This window comes from Acanthaster planci, linkage group LG02 (assembly GCF_054643075.1).
Source record: "Acanthaster planci isolate LZ-2023a linkage group LG02, COTS_SCS, whole genome shotgun sequence".
NCBI lineage: Eukaryota > Metazoa > Echinodermata > Asteroidea > Valvatida > Acanthasteridae > Acanthaster > Acanthaster planci.
The window spans coordinates 31,369,966-31,394,759 of NC_141778.1; the positions used below are offsets into that span (position 1 = coordinate 31,369,966).

Sequence of the window (24,794 nt, forward strand, 5' to 3'; positions counted from 1 at the left end):
TGGATTATTTTTAGAAACGATATCGCGCGCCCTCTTGTGACGTACGTTTGATGACAAAATTCCTTCCCACCATGCACCTGGAACTGCTGCTGCCAGCTGAGAAATCGAGAAATTTTATGTTCTGCGAATACTACCCCAAATTGGATTAAACTTCATCGTAGGTTATCCAGTTTTTGACCTACTTATCCTCACAGTGCAGTCCAATAGAGGTGAGATATTTTTTGTGCCATTCTGTCGTCACACATTTTCGTCCAAAGCAGATAGGCGTAGGTTATGATTTGCAACGTGAAGTCCAATCCATTAATCTCGGCCTGCGTGGCCTGCCAAAGGAAAGTCTGAAAGTGCGGATTGAAAGTGCGTCGTCCAAGTCGCCCCATACAATCTCAGTAACAGTTCGCCCCCACTGAACGGGCTGGGCGGGTTGTTTGTTTTCACACGGATCTGGATCTCGATGAGTGATCTCGAAGCTGGTTCGCGAGGGTGTTAACCACTTCCTGCCGGGGCAGTTATCAATGTTGATGATGCTAGGCCGGGATATTTATCATTTTTTTCTGTTTTCAAAATTCTTTAAAAATTCCTATCTTCATTTACTGGACACTTACAAACACGTGAAGGACTGTCTGGTGGCCCCTCTAGCCTAACAGACAAAATCTATTGATGCCCGAGTATTTCAGCCAGGCCTGCAGCCTTGTAAAAAGAGCCCAGATTGTGCGGTGTTATATAGCCCTCTTTTGTTCACGAACCTGGCTCAGTGCGATGCTGACCTCTTTTCAGTAGGGGCCAGATTAGCGTGCAGCAGTGCTGTGTGGCTCATCGCTGCAGTGGTAGAGCACTTTTGTCCCCAGTGGTAATCCGCTCGCTCTAAATGTCCCAAACCGTGGTATACTGTTTCAAAACAAGGCTGGATTATCTCCACTTTTGAGAGTGAAAAAATGTCTGTAATGCCCAGCAGCCTGGTCTTTTGTTGCAAGTACGGTCTTTTGTTACAAGGCCCTGTTCCCTTTGTCCGAGTTCGGAGACCCCCGGCCACGCATATAAAGCACACATATCTGGATCCGGAATCCCCGGCAGGAAGTGGTTAATTGGGCGTGTTTGATTCTGATGGCAAACCAACAACGTCAGATCCCTGTGATTGTGATCCCAATCCGTGTGAAACAAACAGGGCCTGGTTTTACAGATAGAGCTATTGTGAGAAAGCATAATCACTGATAATAATGAAACAAGTGTACTTTGGTTTTGTTGTCCTTTTTTGGTTAGGCTCTAGTGCCATCATATATACCCCTATCGGGGGAGGGGGTCTGAATGTATTGATCCTTGGTGGGCATAATGGGCAGTTCCGACAATGTACATGACATAATGGGACAGTGACCTTTTTTAAAGCTTTAGTATTTCGCGGCATTTACCTGACAATGATCGATCAAGATTACATTGATCATCATGGCCACAATAATGGTGGCAGTACCTTAGAATTAAATACTGTACATGCAATATTTGACCATGGACCAGTTTCCACTTTGTGTTCATGGTCAGCTGATAGGACTGTGTTTGCCATTTTGCAGGCACAGCACTGACATGACAAAACATTAGCAGTGAGTGTTTTTAAACTGCTTTATCTCTCAACTAAAAATTGTACTTTTGGTGTTTTGTAGTTTTGTTAACGGCTAAATGTGGCTAATATATTTATAATTTTTTTCATGCTTTTCTTGTTATTTGAATTACAGCGGATTATAACATTAGTAAACGGTTATCGTCAAGAGTTTGTAGCCATGCTCTAGCGTCAGGCCCTCTTCATCCATGTAGAGTAGCCACCAAGACTAACAAAACAGCATGCCAGGCCAGACGAATGAGCCAACTATTGTAGACGTGTGGGAGGCCAACCTAGAAGAGACTTTCCGGAAGATTAGGGTCATAGTGCAAAAGTATAACTATGTTGCCATGGTAAGTCCAGCATCATTTTATGTGTTTATTGATTTTGGGGGGAGGGCCTAAGATAAAAACTACCTTGTTTATAATTTTATTGCTCATCATGGAAGCATTCTGTAGTCAGTTTAAACCTCCAACTCATAGCTTTTCTAAGCTCTCCTTTCTTTCACTACCAGAGTGTTGTCACACTGCTGCCTAAATGTAGCCAGAAATATGATTAAGAGTTTATCCGAGAATGGGTTGTGGTAAAGCCCAATGAGTGATCTGAAAGTCTTAAGTGGGATATGCAAACCAAAAGGAGATCTGCAAGAGAAATGTGTGACGAGGAGCTTGTAGTCAAGTGCTAGAAAAAGGTAAATTTTGAACCTCTTCTCATGCAGGATACAGAGTTTCCAGGTGTGGTGGCCCGCCCCATCGGGGAGTTCCGCAGCAACTCCGAGTACCAATACCAGCTACATCGGTGCAACGTGGATTTGCTCAAGATCATCCAGCTGGGCTTGACCTTCTCAGACGAGTTTAGCAACTTCCCCCCGGGGGCAGCGACCTTCCAGTTCAACTTCAAGTTCAATCTTACGTAAGAGTCTGATGATAAAATAATTGACCCAGGAATGGCCCCTCAAACTAGGCAGCCCTGAAGGAAGCTACAAAGGGTGCTGGAAGTCACTTAAAGCTTAGTTACAAAAACCTTTTGTAACTTAGGGCTAAGTTTAATTAATAATTGAAATTATCACAAATGATATTGTGTGAATATTTGCTTGTAGAAATCCCCATTATTGCAAGGTCCTTTGGACTTCACAAATTACCTGTATCATCAGGAATGGAAAACAAAGTTTACAAAGACTTATGACCTGAAATTTTTTCAAAAGCATGATTCTTTATTGAAAGTACTCTTCTAAGTGGGATTTGATTTCATTTCAACTCTTCCTAAAACCAAAGTCTTCCAAGTGTAGGGCTTTTAAACTGATATACGGCCACTAGAGTAGTTAAGGTCTGTAACACGTCTAAAGCCCCAGAACAAAGCTTTGTTAACTTTATTACCTTCTCACCACTCAGTGAGGACATGTATGCCCAGGATTCCATCGACCTTCTAACCAACTCGGGCATCCAGTTCAAGAAGCATGACGAGGAAGGAGTGGATGTCATGCACTTTGCCGAGCTGCTCATGACCTCGGGAGTCATCCTCAACGACAACGTCCGGTGGATCACCTTCCACAGGTCAGCCCATGCTCTCCGGCCTGGCCTTTCTGCATCTTCATTCCTTGACCCATGTCTTCTTGAGATCATTTGGAGACATCTCCATAATGCAACATCAAATAAATGTACCACACCTACAATGCATGTACATTGTGGTGGTGAGTGTACTGCCTTGAGCACAAAATTACTGCTGTCGTCATAGCTGTAATATGTTATAACATGTCCCTCAATCTGACAAATAGCAGCCAGTTCACATTACCAAGTTCAGTATTGAACATGAATGCAAATTGGATTCATGGAGCTTTTGGAACAGGTGAAGTACATTCAACATCTGTAAATTTGCAGAATAATTGTCATGACCTCATAGCTTTGTTTTAACTTCATATATATCTGCGTGCTTCAATGTTTCCATGCTGTCTAAATTTAGCCAGTAGAGAAGAATGACTAGAATTGTAATATTTCACCCGGTGTTGGAAATACTGTATGGTAAACACAGTATAGCTTGATTAACCCTTCTAGACCTAGCAAGCGTTACAGATAGAAAAGTTTAAATGCACTTTGTGCTACTGGATGATCAATAGCAGCAGAAAAAGACTGCCCATGTTGAGAGAGTGGGAGCTAGTCTGTTGGATGTTGTGGTGGCTGCCAACTATAGATTCCCAGGCTGTTTGACCTTGAGGAGAGTCACCCTGTGGGATTTGGTTACACTGGGCAGGCAAGCCACTTTGACACATAAAGCAGAATGTTCTGTCTGGCAGGGTTTCTAGCCAAAACATTGTGGATGGTGAGGATTAATCGATCTGAGTTCAAATTTTTTTCAATCCTTTTCTTTGACCTTCTCTGAATGTTGCAGTGGGTACGACTTCTCGTACCTCCTGAAGGTGCTGACGGTCTCCCACCTGCCGTCTGAAGAGACGGAGTTCTTTGAAGTCCTGCGCATCTACTTCCCCCGCATCTACGACGTCAAATACCTGATGAAGAGCTGCAAGGACCTCAAGGGAGGACTGCAGGAGGTGGCTGACTTCTTGCAGGTGAGTGTGAAGGGGGGAGAGAGAGGGAATCAGGGGATGGGGATCAGGGGATGAGGATCAGGGGATGGGGATCAGGGGATGGGGATCAGGGGATGGGGATCAGGGGATGGGGATCAGGGGATGGGGATCAGGGGATGGGGATCAGGGGATGGGGATCAGGGGATGGGGATCAGGGGATGGGGATCAGGGGATGGGGATCAGGGGATGGGGATCAGAGGATGAGGATCAGAGGATGAGGATCAGAGGATGAGGATCAGGGGATGGGGATCAGAGGATGAGGATCAGAGGATGAGGATCAGAGGATGAGGATCAGAGGATGAGGATCAGAGGATGAGGATCAGAGGATGGGGATCAGGGGATGGGGATCGGGAGATGGGGATCGGGAGATGGGGATCAGGGGATGGGGATCGGGGGATGGGGATCAGGGGATGGGGATCAGGGGATGGGGATCAGGGGATGGGGATCAGGGGATGGGGATCAGGGGATGGGGATCAGGGGATGGGGTTCAGGGGATGGACAACAGGAATGGTTTGGAATCTTAGGGTTGTTGGTCTTCATGATCATCCTAAATTGAGAAAAGCCGACATCCAGTTGAATTTTGTTTGTTTTCGTTAAGAATGCTTGCTTCTACAGATTTGAGAATTGAAAATGCCTGAATCTAAGAACCAAATGATGAGCAAGGTGTTTGAGGTCTGTTTTGTGGTAGTATTGTATGCATTGAGTTGACTAGTGTGGCTAATATTGGAGAAACTTCGGTCCACATGTTCACTCCATTGGTGGATTGACCTTGTGTTCTTCCAGTTTCTATATATGTACATTTCCATGGGAAGTATGCCAAGGCAGAGAGGCATGAAAAGAAATTGTCATTCATATATTTGCAGCTTTGCTGGAAAAGCACAGGAATTCAATATTGCAATACTATCCTTTAAGACTTTTAATGAAAATTCATACACTTAGTCAGGGTCACACCCAATCGTAACCATTCTTTGGTGAAAATGTTAGTGAATAAAATTGCTGTGTATTCGTCCTCTCGCAGATCCAGAGGGTGGGGCCGCAGCACCAAGCTGGTAGTGACAGTCTCCTGACGCAACTTGCCTTCTTTAAGATGAGGGAGGTAAGACACTGGTCGTTGTTTCTTTGGGTCACATCACTTCAGGAAGTTGCCCCACAGTTAGAAGTGGAAGGAGTGACTGTGGTGGTTTGTCCCATTCCTACGTGATACAGAGAGGAACAAAGGGAATGGTCAGAGTAGTTGGCAAGTGATTCACACTTGCAGTTGTTGTGTGGCAAAGGTCATATCCATCTGTTGACACTCCCTGGCAGTATTCAATTTGCACTCAGTTGCAAGGCTTTTGCAGTGTTTTCTCAAACCCATGCTCATATGTGATGTTGTTTACTGTGAATAGTGATGGCTTTCAAAAAGTGTAGAGTGGATTTCTGTGCACATGCACGAATATGTGGGTTACCCACATGTGAACAGTGGAACGTGGATTATCACAAGACAATTACGCAGAATTCTACTACAAAAGTTTAAACATTTGTTTCTAGAAGGTAAATGCATCTTTACACAGAGGGCTTCTCATCCTGTGTCTCGAAAACTGCATTCCATTTTCATTCGATATCACCCACCTTTCTCCCTTACTTTGCCCACTTTTCAGAGCTACTTTGAAGACAACATCGATGATGACAAGTACTGCGGTCACCTGTACGGCCTTGGGTCGGGCTTCACCCAGAACGGCAACTACAATGATGAGGTGAACAACGTGACCACCAATGCTAGCACGACGTAGCCCCGGGCCCAGTCCAAGAATTCCTCTCCTCCGTAACAACTTTAGTCCCTCTGTGAGCACCGCAGTCTTGCTGGAAGACGGTCGGATTTTCAAACTGAATTATTTGTTGGGGTGAAATCATCTTAGATTTTCAGAATACTGAGTGTACATTTGAAATAATGGGTCAGCTTTGTGAAGTTTTATTGTTGGTAAAAAAAACTTTCCCCTTAAATTGCCTCATAAATCTATCAGTGAAAAGATCTGTAAAACTATTTCCGTTTGAAATGCCCCACTTCCAGCAAGACGTCCGTATTTCTAAGAAGTCTCGCCATATTTTATGTCTTTGTAAAATTTGGTTTCCTCCTGATTATTTTTAATTGTTAGTATTTTGTACCCATTTCTTTAATCCCCCCCATTGGATATTTGTTTATGTTGGGTCAGTTTGTGAATTCTTTCCAAAAAGGGGTAACATCACATCTGGAAGAAAAGAAAACTGAGAACCATTTTTAAAGTACCAGCCTATGTGTACAAGTCATTAGGACTGAACACTTAATGCTTTTTAAAAAATATTTTGTCCAAATCAGCTCTGTTAAACCCAAATATGCCAAACGCCTACCTTGCAGGAGATAGCTTACCAGATCCAAGCACTTGGAAACATCTTCAAAGAAACCAGTTCAAGGTTCTGCATTCCGTTATTGCTCCAAACTGTGAACATGTATAAAGTAATTGTATCATGTCTGCTCCTGGTCTTTCCCTGAAATACCACAAAAGACATGAAAAGATCACTTTTACACTAATGCTTCATCTTTTCATCTCAGTTGAATCTAGCTGTTGCCATTATGTCAACTCTTGGCTGTATCAGGAATAACTGAAATGAGATTTGGTAGTGTCCAAGGCATTGTTCAGTGAGTCTGTTGTTTCCCTATTTCTGACTAGTTCATCCCAAATCTGTTCCAGAGAAGCTTGAAGTACTTTAAGAATGGTTCTTTGCTGCGACAGCAAAGTCCATAAATTTGTAGGCGTACACCAAGAACGAGGGTAGTATGTAAACCCTGCATGAGCTTAATTATTCCTTGGATTTTTTTGGCGTCCAGTTTTACTGTTTTGCTTCTTTTTAGACTCTGTAAAGTTATTGCCCAGATTCTGCAGGCAGATCTGGTACATGTTGAAGGTATCACCAGTGAAGGTATGGCACACATAGTTCTTGGGCCATTCAGGGTTCTTATCAAATAATACGATGCCTGAAGGCAATTGCAAGGTACCCGAGCAGGCCAGCGGTGTGCATAAGGGAAGATTGGTAGCTTACTTGAAACCTTGGCATTTTTTGTGCAACTGTCGACTAAAGGCTGTGGTGTGAACCAGCACTGTACATGAACTGTACAGCTGCTCCAGCAGTTGAATTTTTAAAATGTACCCAAGCTAGGGTGTGCTCCATTCATGCAGATTGCGTCAAAGCTTTGTGCGCATTCTGCTGAAAACTGCCAGTGTGAAATACATGCCACTTTGTGCGCTGGTTGAGTCATGAGTAGGCTGCAGCCTGCCTTCTACACTTCTTGCATAACCCCACCCCCACCAGCAGATGTGTACAGTGTACTTGCAACCAGCAAATTTTGGGACCATGCATAGTGCACACCTGTGTATTTGCCAACATCCATACATAAGCGTTGCAAAAATCTACGGCCATCATTCCTTCACTGTGCTGTAATTCTGTGAGTTCTACTGTGCATGCATTCAGTAGGAGCTTGGCCTGCTTAAGTCTGGGAACTGTACTGAAACATTTTTTGAACAACTAACCCACACTTGGTGCTTTTTATACTGTATGTATTAATCATGTACCAGTTGGCCTTACCTGAAACTGAGAGCGGACGAGCTCTTCCACCACACCAAATCAGGGAAGCTGAAATAATTTGTTACATTTGGTTGGCACTGTTGTGAATAACCGGTTATGTCAGTGAGTTGTTAACGAATGTCATCACACCCTAAAAACTGGAAGACATTTATAGTGAGAAACCAGTAGTATGCTGTATCCACACACCTTATATGGACAGACTCAACTGATGCCTTGTGGTACATTGGTGGGAAGTTTTCCTTTCCAGAAAATTACAAGTTGAGAAATCTTGCCATTGTAATCTGCATATTTACTTTTTAAAATTTCTTTTAAAAAAACGAAGTTGTTCAGGTAATATGTAATTGTTGGAGACATACTTTCACTCATGATTTTGTCCAGACACGAAATAATTGTCTTGGTCTACTTCTGTGATAAGTAGAAGTTTGTGAAAAGCCAATCATGGCTTTGGAGAGAGTTGTCTTGTAGAAAGTCCAGCTTTTCTCACGCCCTTAGCAGAATGGAACCAGTATTTGCCCTACAGATACATTTACATCAAATGAGAATTAGGTCCACTTTAATATTCTTGAACAAAAATGGTCAACTCTCAGCAAGCCTTCAGTTTTGGAATCTTATTTCCTTCAGAACAGGCTCTTCAAATTACTGGTTACTGTCTCAACTTGACATGCACATCATGTTAGCACCAACCAAACACCTTTTTATGTCATTTTTGTAACTTGTTTTCTTATTAGTCAAAACCATGGTGGTCATCAGTTCCAATCGACTTTCATCCAACCATTCCAGGCCTCGTATATTTTCTACTCAACACTTAGGGTTAGACAACAGTACTAGTAACTTGCTAATTTCATTAGTAATTTTCAACATGGTGCAAAATAACTGTTCATACTGCACTGTTTTATCAAGGCAATGCAAAAAAGACATTTAAAATGGTGTGCACTTACTATAGCAAGTTTTTAAACTGTACCACTGCATATGTTGTTATAATGTTGAAAATTTATGATTACTATCATTTGTGGCCTGTTGACCATGAGCCACAATGATGTTGGATACTTTGGAAATGATCTCATCATCTGCCATGTACCAATGGGTACTTTTCTGTGGAGAGCTGAAATTCAGACACAAATGAACTCGTCGCGCCCCAGAAATTGACTGGACAGTGTAGTACAGTGTCATCCACATTTGTTTGTTTCACATGTAGGATTTGGTGCAATAACTTTTATGAGCCGTCTTATTTTTCCTGTGTGTACCCTTTGTGATTTTTTTTAAATCAATTGCTAGAATTAAGTACTGGTATTCTACATGCATAGGGACCAAAAGTCATCATGAAACTGACCCCGCCCCCCATGTTACTATTATTGAGAGGTATCCAAATCTTGTTTTATGACCTGTAAATAAATATATCCCTTCGTAAGAAATCATGACCTGGTGTGTCTCACGTTTATTGGGTGTTTCTGTTCTTTACCACTGGTTGATTTTGGTGATTCGTTACTCTGATACTGGGTGTATCTACATTTAGCTGGTTTAGATGGGTGAGGTGAAAAACTTGTGACGCCTTGCCAAATCAGTCTAATATCTTCGGCTATACTGCACAACAAAACAAGATCCTTCAACCCATCTGCATTCCAAGTGGTACGATATCGTCACAGTTTTCACAAAGAGACAATTTTCTCATCGGACTGCAAAACAAAGGTGTTGAGAAAATCGCATTTGAAGTTGGTCTCTTCTTCAAACGCTTAATTTCCTAGAATTTAGCTTTCCTTTAAACTCACCAATGCTACTCCATGAAAGAGGGAATGTTACATGACACAAAACTACAAAATTAATATTTCTGAAAGTTAAAGTTGTTTATTTTGTAAACAAACAAGTTTGTTCGTGAAATGCTAAAAATTCGTGTGACTTTTGGTCTCTTAGTGAAAACCGCACACACAATACACGCTTTTGCCATAGCGAGTGTCAGGTGCAACATTGTTACATTTGTATACATTTATGGAGTCAAATTGTCTCTTCATGAAAACTACAAAACCAGTTTTGCCCATGGTTTTGATCTTTTTGCCAACGTTGTCTCTTTGTGAAAACCAAAAATGCGGTTTAGTTGAATTTTATCCCACAGGATAACCATGATTTGGGTGACTTCAGTAGATTTGGTAAAAAATGATTACATCAAGCTGTAAGCATTGCATAGCCGAGTTGATTTTGCCAAGAAACAGAAACTAGAAAAAAAATCATGATTTGGGGTTAAATTGTCTCTTCTTAAAAATTGTGACGATATGAAGTGTAAATATAGTACATTCAATTGCTTTTCCTGGGTAAAAATTGGCACAAGTACAGGTACATGTCATAGGTAAAAAAAACGAACAAGCAAACAACTGTGCTTATAAGGGAACAAGTGAAGATAGTTTGTGCAAGTGTGCAGAACAAGTCTTATAAAAAAAGAAATCAGAAATGTTGCACAAACAATTTTAACCCCCTGAATAGCATCCTGTACCCTGTAAGCAACTGACATCCAAATAAAATGAACTCAAATTCATGCATTCTTGTGTCAGCATTTGCCTTTATTCACCTAAAATATACCAAATGTACTTTTGATTCTAAGATTATTTACAAATAATTTGTTACACTAATTCTCAAATAGTGTCAATTCATCTAAGAAAAATACATGCAGACTTGAAATGGTGTCTATTTATTGTTGCTGTGCAATTCAAATGATAAAACATGACTGAATCTGGTGTAAGTGAAAAACAGTTATTTGGCAAACTGCCAACTTATAAGAATTTGACAGAAAGCAGGGCTATTTTTAGTTACTTGGAGTGCTGTCTTCCAAGGATGGGAGTGGTTGATTTCCAAGGATGGGCACATTCTTGCATTCAATGGAAATTATTCTATTAGTCTGCAAGCAGTACTGTGTGGCTGCTCAGCATGCCTTTGTGATGCATATTTGACATCTGACAGTATGCTGCTCCACCAGCATATGTCCGATGGTGAATGCCCTTCAGATTCAATCTTTTGTTTCCGTATTACATAAGACCATTACTGACAGGAAATAATGTTGGAAGTCTTTAGTTCATGTAAAGCAATACAAGTGTGATTATGAAGAGTCTACTGGTGCACAAACATAGTTTACCCACTAAGCTCTACTTCACAAGTTAAAGCCAGACCTCTTTGTTACTTGACAGAGCTCCATGTGTTCTGTAACTCATTGCTGTCAAGGCGACAGACCCAAGTAACTGTCAAAACCTGCCTTCTCCACATTGGAAAACATGCAGGAAAAATTATTGTAAAAATTCAAACTAAAAACAGAACTTGTAGGGGGGGGATTGACAGAGTGATGTGATGAGCACTCCCTCAAGTTCAACCATGCCTGATGGTAGTCTGTGCATCACTGTACCGGAACTCATCTTGCATGTGATCAATCCTGTATATTTGATTCATACTCCAATGTTGTTAGTAGTTTTTGTAATGACCCAGCCTGCAGGAAAAGAAAGATACAATTCACAGAAACATCTTGAGAAAGATCATGGAAACTACTGCAAGAACCAAAAACTCACATAATTACAACCTCTAAACAGTAAATGAAATGTTGAAGGGTAAAGTGTGCTGCCCACATACTTATTACACCACATGAAATCAACCAAGCATTTCGGTCCAGGACCCAAATTTATGGAGCTGCTTAATGGCAGAAAAGTTGTGCTTCCTAAAGCAGAAAAATTTGCAATAAATATTGAGTGCTATTTCATGGTGGTCGGAACTGGACAGAAAATGTCGCAGTTCTCTAACAGGCAAACAAGTTTTCCATTACCTTCTGCAACAAAGTTGTACATTTCTTGTATAAGCCTTGTTAAGTTCAGTAATGATGAGACTTAACAGAACACAATAAGCTAGTCTTTTGTTCATTTTTCCTTCGTTTGGTAAAACTTACACCAAGAAAATGACTGCATGAGTTACGCCATGATTTGTTGTGTAAGTCACAGACTTTTATACACAGTGCATAAGTTTTGTGAAACCAATCTTAATTTGATGCGCAACTTATGCAATAAAATGAGGCATAAGTGGAGTTCCACCACTGTGTAAAGTTTTGTGAAATCAGCCGCAGGACTTGGAGTTCACATACCTGTACAGCAGTGCTTTTCCGCGGCTGTTACCCACGGCCATATAACCACTGCTGGGGGAGAAGTCCAGTAGCACGGGCAGGCCAATGCTGTCAGACTTCAGGGGAAAGTTGGCAAATACATGACAGTCTGGTAGGTGGATCTGTAGAGATGAGGAACCCATAGTTTGTCAGACCCTTAGTTTGTGGTAGTCTACAGAGGCTAAGCCTGTGTCCGAATGAACTGGATGTGGCTCAGAGTAGCACAAGTGTCAGTGCAAAGTGGGTGTAGCTGCTACTTGCTGACTTCCACAGTGGCACATTCTACTGCCAGGTGGAAATCACAACTTGCAGACAGCACTTACTTGTGTCCTTGAGCAAGGTAATAGCAGTACAGTTGACTGCTCGGGTTAGATGAGACTCCGGTTTAGACGAGCATATTTGCTAATCCCGACTGAATTGCGCACATTCCTATGCGGAAAAAAATGTGTAATGCGAGCTCGGGTGCTACGAGATGTCGGTTAAAACGAGCATTTTTTGTGCACAGGCTGAGTGCAAATCTATTGTTATCTGTCTATTTAGCACAAGATTTTTTGAAGGCAACTTGTTAACCAGCCAATCAATTTTGAAAGATGCTTCTGTAATTTATGTTTATACAGTAGAACAAAGCTTCGGTTGAATCGAGCCTTTTGTGTCTGGTGCTGCAAGAGAGACAAACAATGGGCGTTTGCAGTTCCCGTATCCAACGTAGAAATTCTTTGAGGCGGTTCTTGAACTGCCTAAACACAAGTGACTGCCGCGAAAAGTCCTACAATATTTAGGACAGTGGTGAACAAAAGAAATCTTCCATTTGGGTGCCCCCGCCCCCAAGACCAACGTCCCACCAGGAAACTAATAAAAAGTGTGTTCCGTAACCAAATACCTGGCCCAAAAAACTGTCCACCCCCGTTAAAAATCGTTACCCTCTCCCCACCGTAACATGAAAATATCGCCCCGATTTTGACATTTCTATAAGTTCTCAATTTAAAAAAATCATGAGTAACCGTGGTTTTCAGTCCCAAAATGTTAAAGAAAATAACACCCACAAGTTTTGAAGAAAACAGTGCATCCCTCGCAAAAATTTTTTCACCAAACCGACACGCCTTTCTAAAGTAAAATCTGATTTTTGCCCTCTGCTGTCCACATCACCAATTGCTGGTTTCCTCCCATTTTTATGTGCAACACGCACAACTCTGGCATTGGCTACCAACTAAAATGTTAATGTACTTACGTTACTTGCGTACATGTGGATCTCATCCCGGCGTGCGGGGCCAGGGACGCGTGATATGGCATCGCTCTGAATCGACATGACTGGTGGAAATTCCACTCTCTCCATTCTTACATTTTATAATTTTTCTTTTTTACAAGTCTTTATTCATTAAACTGTATCTCACTTTCATAAACAAACTTTTTAAAATAAAATTCATATACATGTAACAAAACGTACGTTTCTTTAAACAAAAAGTAAATGCATACTTGTACACATGTACGCTTTACATACGGTCGATTGGTGATACATACGTCGAGCAGGATGGCAGGTTACACGTAAGAAGAGGTCCAGATAATACGAGCTAATTTAGTAAGTCCCAAGGCCCTCATATTAACGAGAATTGACTGTAATTGCATATCCAAAATCATTAACACGTGAACACCAAATAAAACAATAGAGAGGGTCAATAGTTGACTTAGATACCAAGTACAATCATCGATAACTTTGTGTCATTGAGTCACATACCTTTGATAGTTTCCTGAGGTATTGTGGGGAGCTAAGCTGTGGGACAATACGATACCATAGTACTAAGAGAAACCACAGCACATCAATGTCATGGCACTGCTTATCATTAAGCAAATTTTTTTTGTTGATCGCAGCACAACTATTTGCTTAACAGCGAGTGTATTTTGCAGCAAACAGTTTATGGTTGCTGTGTTTAACACAAAAAATGCATAGGCGCGCACAGAGGTTTCCATTGTTATGTCATTAATTTTAGCTAATTTCTCCTCTGAGGTTAGCGTGCCCTTTGCTGTACTTACTGCTGACGGTCTCCATGAAATACGCAGACCCTCTGTTACCTTTAAATTGTGTGCTTAGCAGTGCCATGAAATTAGGCCAAAATTACCAATATGAGATTCTATCCTGGAAATGCAGCTTAGCCACCAAGGCAAGGAATTGACATAAACAAGTCAGACACTGAGTACTCTTGATCTTACCAGTTTAACTGCACCCTGGGTGTGGAACGATGTAACCCCTAGTATCTCACTGTTGCAGTTGAACTTGGCAGCCGTCACAGACGTGGTCAGGTTCATGACGGCTTTCAGGGGCTTGGGTCTGGTCGCTGTGAGGCACTGGCTGCTGTCATAGATGTTCACCACTCCACTGCTAGACCTGCAAATAAGTGAATTTCAGAAAATGATATCGACAGAGCTGCAAAGTTGGCATCATGTGAGCACAGCCAGTTATGCCGTGTTGTTATCAAGTCAAGAGTTTTGACTGGGGATGGTTCAGCATCTTTTGGTTAAGTCCATCACAAATCTTGACACAAGTCCATATGCAAGTCCAGTCAAAAGTCAATAGTAACGAACAATAACAGACAAATGTATTCTAATTTTATTAAAATTGTCCATTCTTAATTATGTTAACTTCTGTATTAAAAAGTCATGCCATGTCTTAATGCCTTTGTTTTGTCCAGTTTCAGTCAAAAGGATAAACTCACCCACACGCCAAGTACTGGCCATCCCTGGATACAGAAATGGTAGTGCCCTTGATGCAACCATCATCTACAAACTTATGAATGCAATCCCTGGTTTTCATGTCCCAGATGTAGACCTCTCCATCGTCTAAGGGGGATGGTTGGAAAATGATATTACTGGCATGTGATGGAAAGCAAACTCAGGAAAAACTGTGGGATGTCCAAAGGGTTAGAGCACTAAAGCAAACTCAACAGTCCTTGTCTACCTTCATCTTTTGAAGAGAATGTCAGGTTTTAGGAAACGCACCAAGTCAGCTTTCTGAACTGATGACATTTGGCACTGGGTCAAATTTATCTAAACTTTTGCATTCATGCCCAAAAGGAACCACATGTAGGGTGAGGTGTCTGCGGTTTCTTGTATTGCTCAAGAGTCCCTAGATCATTCCAGATGTGTAGCTTTGCCGATATAAGGCTTTCCCAAAATCATGTCACATAGCAACAGTTTACTAAGTCTGGGGAGTGTAACTCTAAATGCATGAATAGAAACAACTTTAATACCAGCCAACCTGCAAATGCAAACCCTTGTGAGCAGTTTTAATTTGTCTTCTGCTGATCACCTTCATTGTTGCTCCCTTACCTCCAAAGGAAAACAGCTTTGATCCGTCTCCACTGAATGCCAAGGATGACACGGATCCGTTCATCTTCAGGGAGCAAATCAACTCTTTGTTCTGAATAAAACATCAACAAACCCTAAGAATACTACTTGTGAAGAGATCAATTCTATGGCTTAAATTGGCAACAAAAGAAATGTATCGCTGCAGTATGCTCCAGCTTCAAATATACATACAGCTTTGGGTGCTGAAGAGTTCCCAAAGTATGTAGCTGATTTCTCACTTACATGTATTTGAGCAACTCAATGCATTGCATTAGAATTGTCCGATCCCTTTGAGACTCCGACTTACGTCAAATAATTTTACTGACAATACCCTCTTCCACCAGAAAAAAAAATAAAACTGACTCGGACCTCCATCTTTCATTCATTTCCCCCGCACCTCACAGCTAACACCAATCACATTGCGAATTCCACATTAAGATCATTTATTTTTGGCTGCCTTGACAAGATACCAGCCTGAAAACAATTTGAATGGCAATTTGATGCCAAGTGGTACATACACAGAACAAACTTTGTCAAACTGATGCAAAAGCACAGAGATCTTGGCTTGAACTCTGCCACTATGATTTCACAACCTGAAATTTCAACAGATTCTGAGAATGACTTGATGCTCAGACTAACTCAAGTACCACGCTAACCTTTGCGGACACAAGGTGAATGAAGCCATAGAGGCCCTGGAATGCAATGAAGCTGCCATCCGGTGCAACGGTGAATCTGCACAACGGTTGTCTCTCATGATACTCTGATAAAACAAAAATGACTAGTATGATTACTTGATGCTGAAACTCCAAGGAGATAGAATGCTAGGGCAAGCCAGACACGTACATATACACCAACGTGTACATTTTCAAAAGTAATGAATTTGCCTAATTCCTGACGCTATAACGGGGCAAACCCTTAACTGTAAGTTACGTTTAATCATAATTTAGCACCAGAAACTGACAGACATTAACTCCAATTCCAAAGACGTTTTTACCACTATACAACTTTAATTAAAAACAAAAACCTCCCTTATTTTTCCATGTATTCCTTGGAAGTTGACCACTGCCTCAATCCTTTAAAATCCCCCGGCAATTCCTGTCAGTATGCTGAGGCATTGTGAATGATATCCAGGAACAGTGGGGAGGTTTCAATATAAACTGGGTGTAAATTTAGTCAGGGGTGGGTATACACACAAAAAGATTTGTCCCATGATGTTGACACAATGCATCCTTTGAAATCAGCCATACAGGTTTGCCATGTAGCCTCAATCCCTTAAATTACTCCACTTACACATGGCTGATCTTAGGAGGACTTAGGAAGGTACGAGTTAATAAAAGCCCTCTGTATTCACATGAATCTGGATCTCGATCAGTCATCCCATCGCTGGTTCACTCCATCCCCTAGGTGGGTTTTGGTGTAAGTGAACCAACAATGGATCACTGATCGCAATCCAGATCCGCGTAAAACACACAGGCCCAAAAGGTTACAAGTTCGTTAAATGAACATTGTCAGCCCACAACCAAACACTTTATGAAATATCATGAAGGTAATACATCAAATCAACCGGGCCACATTTTTTGTTCACCTCTGAGGAAGGACATACGCTCCAGTTTCCCTGCAATCATGTCGTAGACATAGTACCAGCGTGACCTTGATGACACGATGACCTCTGTTCCGTCGGCCGAGAAGTGTGCATTCGTGATTGGAAACTGCTCTATGGCAACACTCTGAATCTTGGGATTGTTTTGGCCATCGACCTGCAAAGGGTTTGACGACAAGATCAGATAAGTTTGCAAGAAAATGTTACTAAATCCTACAATTGTAGGCCTGTGCCGCTTACCCAGGTACCCGCCCGTCAATATCAAAACCAGATTCCATTTTTAGGGCCGGGTACCTGTGAAAAAATTGTATGAAATGTATGTGAATTTTCGTAGAGGAGGACAGAATTGCTGACAAATCAGCATGCCGCTGAAAACTTGGTCCCGTAGTCATAACTCCGGTTCAGAGATCGATGGAGCTACTTTTGTTACAAATTAGAGGTAACACTTCATTTAATAAAAAGGTGAGGGAGATTACGCTCTAATGTTTAGACCAATGTGCTGCTATACGTACAAAAACAGACCCCTGTTTCGGGGAAATGGTCCACCAGGATTGTGAACAATGCCATTTGTTAAGTGATCTTTATATTTTAAGGGTATCCAGGTACCCAGTATTGGTATAAAATGGGTACCCAGTTCCAAAAATACCCCTAAATGCACACCCCTATACAAAGGTGTTGTAAGTTGTTAAAGACGAAACTACTACATGTCTCCTCAAGATGAAGCTGGAACTTGTTGAGGTTTGAAAAACCATTCTGCTCTCAAGAAGAGACAACAAAGCGCCCTCGGTGGTTCTGGTACAGGGCCAACAGCTGATGCCCCACTTCTAAACGCTTACATTTTACAGAGACTGTGATGATCAACATTACAATACCTGGAATATGTGTAGGCTCTGATCTTCCCCAGCTGTTAGTACAACCTGAGATGTAGGATGAAACTCCAAAGCCGAAAGCCTTCCCTTGAATTCAAAAAAGAATAAGGCCAATATTTTGAAATAAATGTCCTGTTCTGTTTAAAGGTAAGCGACTTGAATATCCTTTAAGCAGTGTAGCAATGTACAAGTAATCCGAAAGGACCAATATCTGCTTAAGGGCAGAATTTTGCTTGGAAAATATCTGCTAAGCAAAAAGATGTTTACCAGCCAAAATGTCACACACTGTATACTTTCTGCAACTGATTTCCCGCAGGTTTTTGCAGAGCGTGTAAATTTGTTAAGCGAGATTTTTCACAAAAGAACTCCATGGACTTGGGTCCAGCGTCACCGCATGTTTTCTGTACCAAGTTCCATAGGGTGTACACAAGATTAGAAGGGTGGTTAGCTAAAACTGGCCCAATGATGTATATAGATAGGTAGGTCACCTTGGTGTACTGTTCCTTATTTGCATTGGTGACCTTCCTGACTTTGAGGAAGCTCTTGGGTAGCAATTCAGAGGTTGTTAGGAAGTCACCGGTCCGTCTCAAGAACTTGTCTTCTTCTTCCTTGTCACTTCCGCTCTCATCTGTGACAAAATGAGAAAAAAAATTAAAAAAAGTCACTGTGAACTTGTGCATAATAGACCCTCACAATTCTCATTGTGTCAAACAGACTGATAGATCTCTAACCTAGAGAGCAAACCTAAAACTAATTACTGGTGCATGTTCATTAAGACTGTACCTTCTGATTCGCTGGTTCTTTTCCTGCTGGACTTTAATTGGGCCCAGGATGGGGTGGTACCGACTACCTTCTCAAACCTGCAATAAAAACCAGATTGAAGTGAACATTTCATTGATTTCAGTAGTAGGTATCGACTCAGATTTGAAACATTATTAAGTAGAGTAGCTGAGTGTCAGTGAGTCTATCCCAATGCCGGTTTATTTTGGTACCAGTTAAGTGGGACTTAAGGCCAAGTTGCGCTTGGTCAGCCATCTGTGCCTGAGATACATGTAGCTGCCACTGGTTTGTGAACTCCCCAGGGAAATGAGATTGTTTTAGGAATACTCATAGGCCTGGTGAGAAGGTTTTAGATGGAAGTGCAGTACATTAATATGAGAGTCCCACCAACATTGAAATGCTCTGTGCTCTTTCTGTCATTAACAGGATCAAAGAAAACAAAAAACCAATATTGTCCCATCTGCAATTCTTCAGAGACAGCAAAGAGGGAAGCCTCTGTAGTCAAAAGATTCAACTAGAAAAATGATACATGTTGGATCTAACAGAATCAAACAACAGCAAAGTGGCAAGCCAACAAAATCCAAACGTTCCTAAAAGTTACCATTGAAATGGCTGCCTCTCATTACCCAGATCAGCAAAACCGACTACAGTTGTCTTGAAGGATATTGTTACTCTGTACAGTGGAACCCCTCCCTCTAAACAGTTTGGGTTCAGAACAGAACAGACCTGTTTAAGTAACACCAATGAAACTTACTGTGCTTTTCGACTATTGCTGAATACTGCCCCAGTGTTGACTGGCAATGCAGTCCTCTCACGGTTGCTATTTTGGTTTGAGCTGTGGTGAAAATGTCAAAGTAGGGAAAAATAAACATCCAATTAACCACACCACAAGTGGAACTGGCAAGGTTTCGCAATGAGAAGTAATCAGCTGTATTCTTCCTGAACGTTCCCTGATAGCTGCTGTCTTTTTCATCAGCTAAAAGCAACAGGTATAGTGTAAGGCTCACACTTACGTTATCAGAGTTAAACACCCTGTGATATTCAAGGACTCTGAAATTATTCAAGACCTTGCATAACAATGAAGGAAACATTTGACTTATTCAACTACAGTCTATAAGCATGATGAGGGTGAGTGCAGTTTTTCAGTATACTTGAATAGAGTCCCTGATGGCTGAACATGTATGGTAAAAATGCCACCTCATTTCTGTAATGTGTATGTACATACAAACATGTACATGTATAATTGGGTTTAATGCATGAATCCCACAATTAATGTGTCATGACTTGTGACGCCCATTGTTTTGTACACAATAAAACCCATCAAAAGAGAGGCGGTGTCCAAGTAATTTGGCTGCGGCTTGAAAATACGCATTAGTCTATGGTAGTGACTGCAACCAATACCCATAGATCTGTGTGTAATTTCAAGCCGCAGTCAACTCATTCACACACAGCCTGACCTCCGAGTGTGGGTGACTTGAGACTCAGACTCAAATAGTGATCTTTAGCAAGCCACCTTGTGTAATGCTCATCTTCGTCGTCTTCCCAGGCCGGCTTCCTCATCTCTGCATCTAAGACACTGATTCTCTGTTGGGCAGAAAAGCAACAGTGTTGAACTGTGTAGGTAGCCACCACTTGTTGGAACATTTGAAGCGTTCACATTTTTCTGGTTCTATGATTACAGTTCATGTCATATTATCCCTACATGCCAGAGAGCTGACTAATGACACAATCAATGACAGAATATTACATCTGAGATACGTGGGAATGAGTTTGTAATATATAACCTTTCGCCCATCACAAACAATCAATAAATGAGTACACATACTGCACATGTATATGTATATTTAGTGCAGCAATTTGAGAGCAGTCTAAGAGCGTTGGGATATTCTGACGTGTCCGACAAACCTAAGCATGTTAGGATTAAAATAAGCATCTCTGTGACACAACATTCCAACACGAGTCACTGACTGTAAACCCCATTGCTTCATCAATTTAAAAAGCAAGCCGAGGGAGCAACCTAGTTTTTTCCCCACAAAAACTGCTTTCACATGTCATCAGTTGCATCACAAACTGACAAATTGTTGATAGTTGCTGCACCACTGTCACTTCCTGGTGCACCAAACTATCCTATACGCCACACTGTGGTGAAACTGAAGACATGTACATCTTACCGTTACACAGCACAAACGTTTTAGTGTTCTTTACAAAATGACAAAACCAAACCAAAAAATTCATTTTCTTCATTGTTTTGTTGTGTTTGTGTTTTGGTTACATCAGCATCATCCTTACTGGTGTAACAAAGGCCAAGTGCATCCTCCTATCACAGACAATGAATGACAGACATGACAGACAGAAATCATGGTCACATTCATCATGATCGGTGTGAGTCACTTTGCCCATTTGCCACTTTGCCCACGACCACTTCAATGACTTCTCCCTTTTGCTACTTCACCCATTAGCCACTTTGCCCATTTACCACTTCTTCCATTTGCCACCAAACCCACATGCCACTTCGCCCATGCGCCATTTCGCCCATGGCCTTTGTCAAAATTTAAGAGAGGAGGACACATTAAAATAACAATCCAACCCTTCCTGAATCCATCTTGAATGCCAAGAAAGATAAAACATCATATTAGGATATGGTGCATTTAGAAAATGACAAGGTTTCCTTTGATTAAGCCCATGCAAAGTGAGCAGCGGGCGTGGGCGCCGACCGGAGCATGTAGCAAGAACAGCGTGGACTAGCTTTGCCACTCCCTCGACAACATAAAGTACATTCCGAATTTTGACAACCCAAATTTGACATAAAATGATCAAAAACTTCAGAACTATTTCAGTGACTTAGTTCTTAGAATTAAAGTCATTTTCATGCATCTAGATATTGTCTGTTTTTCGTGAGGTCTCAGTGCAGGCTGTTGGAAAACTACAGACTGTCGTAACAGAAACAATGCTTTTGAAAACGCTTTGGTAAGAGTACCTATATGGACAACATTAATTTTCCTTCAAAAAGGTTCAAGCAGCCATCAGAAAGTGATAAGATGTCTTAAAAAGTCAAATTTAGCTGAGAAAATTCTGAAGCATTACTTAGAAAACACGTTTTTTCAGACAAGTCTCATAGGTTTGTGCACAGGGGCATCAAGCGTTATCCGTATATGAAACTCTTTCCAATGCTTTTATTGTGTTTGAGTCTTGATGTTTTTATTAGGCCATGAGAATGAAAGTTTTAGATTTGCGTCTGGAACATTTTGGAAAAGTACGAGGCTTTTTTTCATTATTCAATATTTATTTTTAGCAAGATGGTATGCGTAGTGGCCATACATGGTACATACCCAGAGCAGTGCGTATGCATGTATCAGAGAATTTAATCATTTGTGTAGTACATGTAGGTAGGTATGCGGAGGTACCTATGATGCAGAGATTTGTTGATGAAACACAAGCCTACATGCTTGTAAAATTAGGCAAAGAATAGGAAAAATATTGTGTGGACCCTAGTTTGGGTGAAGTGGCACGCGGGCAAAGTGCTGGCGGCAAATGGGGAAGTGGGATATGGGCAAAGTGGTTGTGGGTGAAAGAGCTATATATGCAAATCACACGTATGAAGCCAAACTAGGGTTCACAACCATGCACAATGCATGACATCTGGATGCTCAACCAACCATAAAAACTTCACTTGTGAAATTAGGCTCCAATAACATTCGGGCTTTATTTTCCTCCCTGCCCACAATTCCGACCCGTGATTCGAACCCACACCCCATGCATCACAAACCATTATGCCATAACCGCTTGACTACCGCAATTCACACAAATTGATGGTGTTTTTACTGAAATTGATATAACGGTGAACGGCTGCAACGCAAGTCTAATACACATTGGGCAACACAAACACAACCATCGTGGTTTGGCTTCATACGAATGGTTGCATATACATGGTTTCGAGTCAACTCGGACCCAAACCAACTCGGACCCATGCCAACTCGGACCCATGCCAACTCGGACCCTCGACCAACTCGGACCCATGTCAAGTCGGCCACAATACTAACCCGGACCCACGACCAACTCGGACCCAATACTAACTCGGACCCACGACCAACTCGGACCTACCCTGAGTCAACTCGGACCCAACCCCAGGAGCGTGATTAACTTGTTGAAAATTTTTATTTTGTCCACTTTTACATTTTAGCATTTGGTAAATGACACTTTTGCACTGCATGCTGCCAAGCTGTAACGTCCTCTCTACACGTTATGCAGGGAGACAGTGGCACAGGCTTCCCAGAATCTCTCCGTTTTCCAGATCCAGATCACTAGCAGAAATCGAATGAACTTTCACCAAACAGCCCCCAAAGTTTTTGTTGCAATAAAAAGCCACAGATAGGCCCTTCTGATGTACATAAGAGATGCTGCATACGTACAACAGACACTGCAGATATGAATCAATGTCACGAACACTGACCTTTTACAGTGTCTAATGGTGTTATCCCCCACCTCACTTTTCAATTTTTTTTGGCCTGGCAAGTTTTACACCTCCACCTTACCCCATTCCCTCCCCCATCCCCAATACCAGCAAGATTTAGGCAGATGGAGGAATTCATCCATACAGGCCTTAACTGACTGTCCAAATAACGCAAATAGGTTGGTAATTTCGAACAACACAAATCAAATCATTTTAAAATAAAAATGTGGAATATTTCCTATTGGCTTAAACTTGAAGACGGTTTTGAAGCGTCGTATGTCTGCTCGCGAGCTCATTATTAATATTTTGTGTTCCCACGGTTTCTTATTTTCTACAATAAGGCGTGCCATAATCACAAGGGATCATAGAATTATTTATATAAATCCCGAATTTGGGATTGATAGTTTCCGGTTCAGAGTATTTCTTTCACAAAAAGCCCCACAAAGCGGGCCTATTTTGGATAGAGGCAGGCGGCTACATTCATATGAGCGCATAGTTTTACTACTATTGCGGGGGGGTATCTTCGGGAAAAGGCGAATAAAAAAGTTCATAAAATTGAAACGAAAAGTGATCGATCTGTCCATAATCTTGAATTTCCAACGAAAAAATGAAGGCCAACCTCTTCGCGAGGTTCAAGAGTCAGTGCTATTTCGGTCTATGGGTGCTTATTTGGTGTAATGCAACTTTAAGACTCAGTGGGTCCGAGTTGACTCGAGGTGGGTCCGAAACGGCGTGGGTCCGAATTGGTTGTGGGTCCGAGATGGTCGTGGGTCCGAGTTAGTATTGGGTCCGAGTTGGCGTGGGTCCCAGTTGGTCCTGGGTCCGAGTTGGCATGGGTCCGAGTTGGTTTGGGTCCGAGTTGGTTTGGGTCCGAGTTGATCTGATCCCATATACATCACATATCTCAGTGAAATGGATGTGGGAGAGTAGTAAATGGGCGAAGCAACTACAACATGAGCTGCCCAACTAGTTTGCAGGGTTTGTAAATTTGTCTACAGTTTAGCAAGTTTAGAGTTCAGTCATAGTTACCCCCAGAGCTGTGGGGTCCGACGTCGTAATGTACGTCCGTCTTGCGGGAGTGGGGCGGACGTCGGACCAGTTCTGGGTAAGTCACCAGGTCACTTACAGTCACAGTCAGATAGTGTATTCGTCTCTTCATTAAGCCCATACCTTCTTTTCTCCCCTCTCCAAATTCTCAACAAAGGACTCCTGGCCTCCCAGAACGAACTTCTCCAGGAAGGCCTCTTCTGAATCCTGTTTCTGGGAGGGCATCCCAAGAATTATCTTCTCATCGTGGTCATGCGCATGCCGGTGAGCGTTGACCATGTTAACCTTCCATGGTTTGTCCTCGACAGATTCACGCAATTCAACATGCTTTGCCTGGGAGTTGGTGGTCAAGCTTGAGATGTCTCTGTCTTCTGAAGGCACTGATCGTTTCTTTGCCCTTCGAAGCATTTCATACAATTCTTTCAAAGCCAACAATAAACACAATACATGTACTTAGCACTAATAACTCTGCGTCTTAAGACAGCTCATTAGTGTACCGCTGAACAACCAAACAACACAGTACGGCCGCCACATGTCCATCATATAAGAGCGCCGCCAACGGCGAATGGTTTCAAGTAAACCATCGACGGCTGTTTTGCACATGTCTTGCAGTCGCTTATGTGCACAGAGAGCCAAACCAGTCCAGGCTGTGTATATTTTTCTATTTAACATACGCATATAAATAAAGCACTCTATTATCCCAAATAGATCTCTTTTGCCCAAACTGTACCTTGTGTTTGCTGTTACTCCATTTTATGTGTGAACATAATCACCACGTGATCAGATAAAAAGGATTTTTAAATGTCTGGTTTCCGACTCG

The 24,794-nt window shown here is 41.8% G+C and overlaps 2 protein-coding genes across 2 annotated transcripts; one reads left to right on the top strand and one right to left on the bottom strand.

Moving 5' to 3' along the window:
• The first annotated feature begins 57 nt into the window (after positions 1-57).
• On the top strand, positions 58-9,181 carry LOC110976859 (CCR4-NOT transcription complex subunit 7-like). The gene is made up of 7 exons (XM_022230505.2): positions 58-209; positions 1,722-1,938; positions 2,304-2,497; positions 2,977-3,138; positions 3,971-4,148; positions 5,185-5,262; positions 5,807-9,181. The coding sequence occupies exons 2-7, from the start codon at positions 1,828-1,830 to the stop codon at positions 5,936-5,938; spliced, it is 855 nt and encodes a 284-aa protein (XP_022086197.1). The 5' UTR covers positions 58-209; positions 1,722-1,827; the 3' UTR covers positions 5,939-9,181.
• A 1,113-nt stretch (positions 9,182-10,294) lies between these two features.
• Positions 10,295-24,515, bottom strand: utp18 (UTP18 small subunit processome component). The gene is made up of 13 exons (XM_022230492.2): positions 24,098-24,515; positions 19,991-20,061; positions 19,232-19,312; positions 18,481-18,557; positions 18,186-18,325; positions 17,701-17,784; positions 16,814-16,985; positions 15,885-15,988; positions 15,211-15,301; positions 14,598-14,721; positions 14,095-14,269; positions 11,872-12,011; positions 10,295-11,229 (listed from the first exon to the last, which is right to left on the bottom strand). The coding sequence occupies exons 1-13, from the start codon at positions 24,380-24,382 to the stop codon at positions 11,205-11,207; spliced, it is 1,569 nt and encodes a 522-aa protein (XP_022086184.2). The 5' UTR covers positions 24,383-24,515; the 3' UTR covers positions 10,295-11,204.
• Between the last annotated feature and the right edge of the window lie 279 nt (positions 24,516-24,794).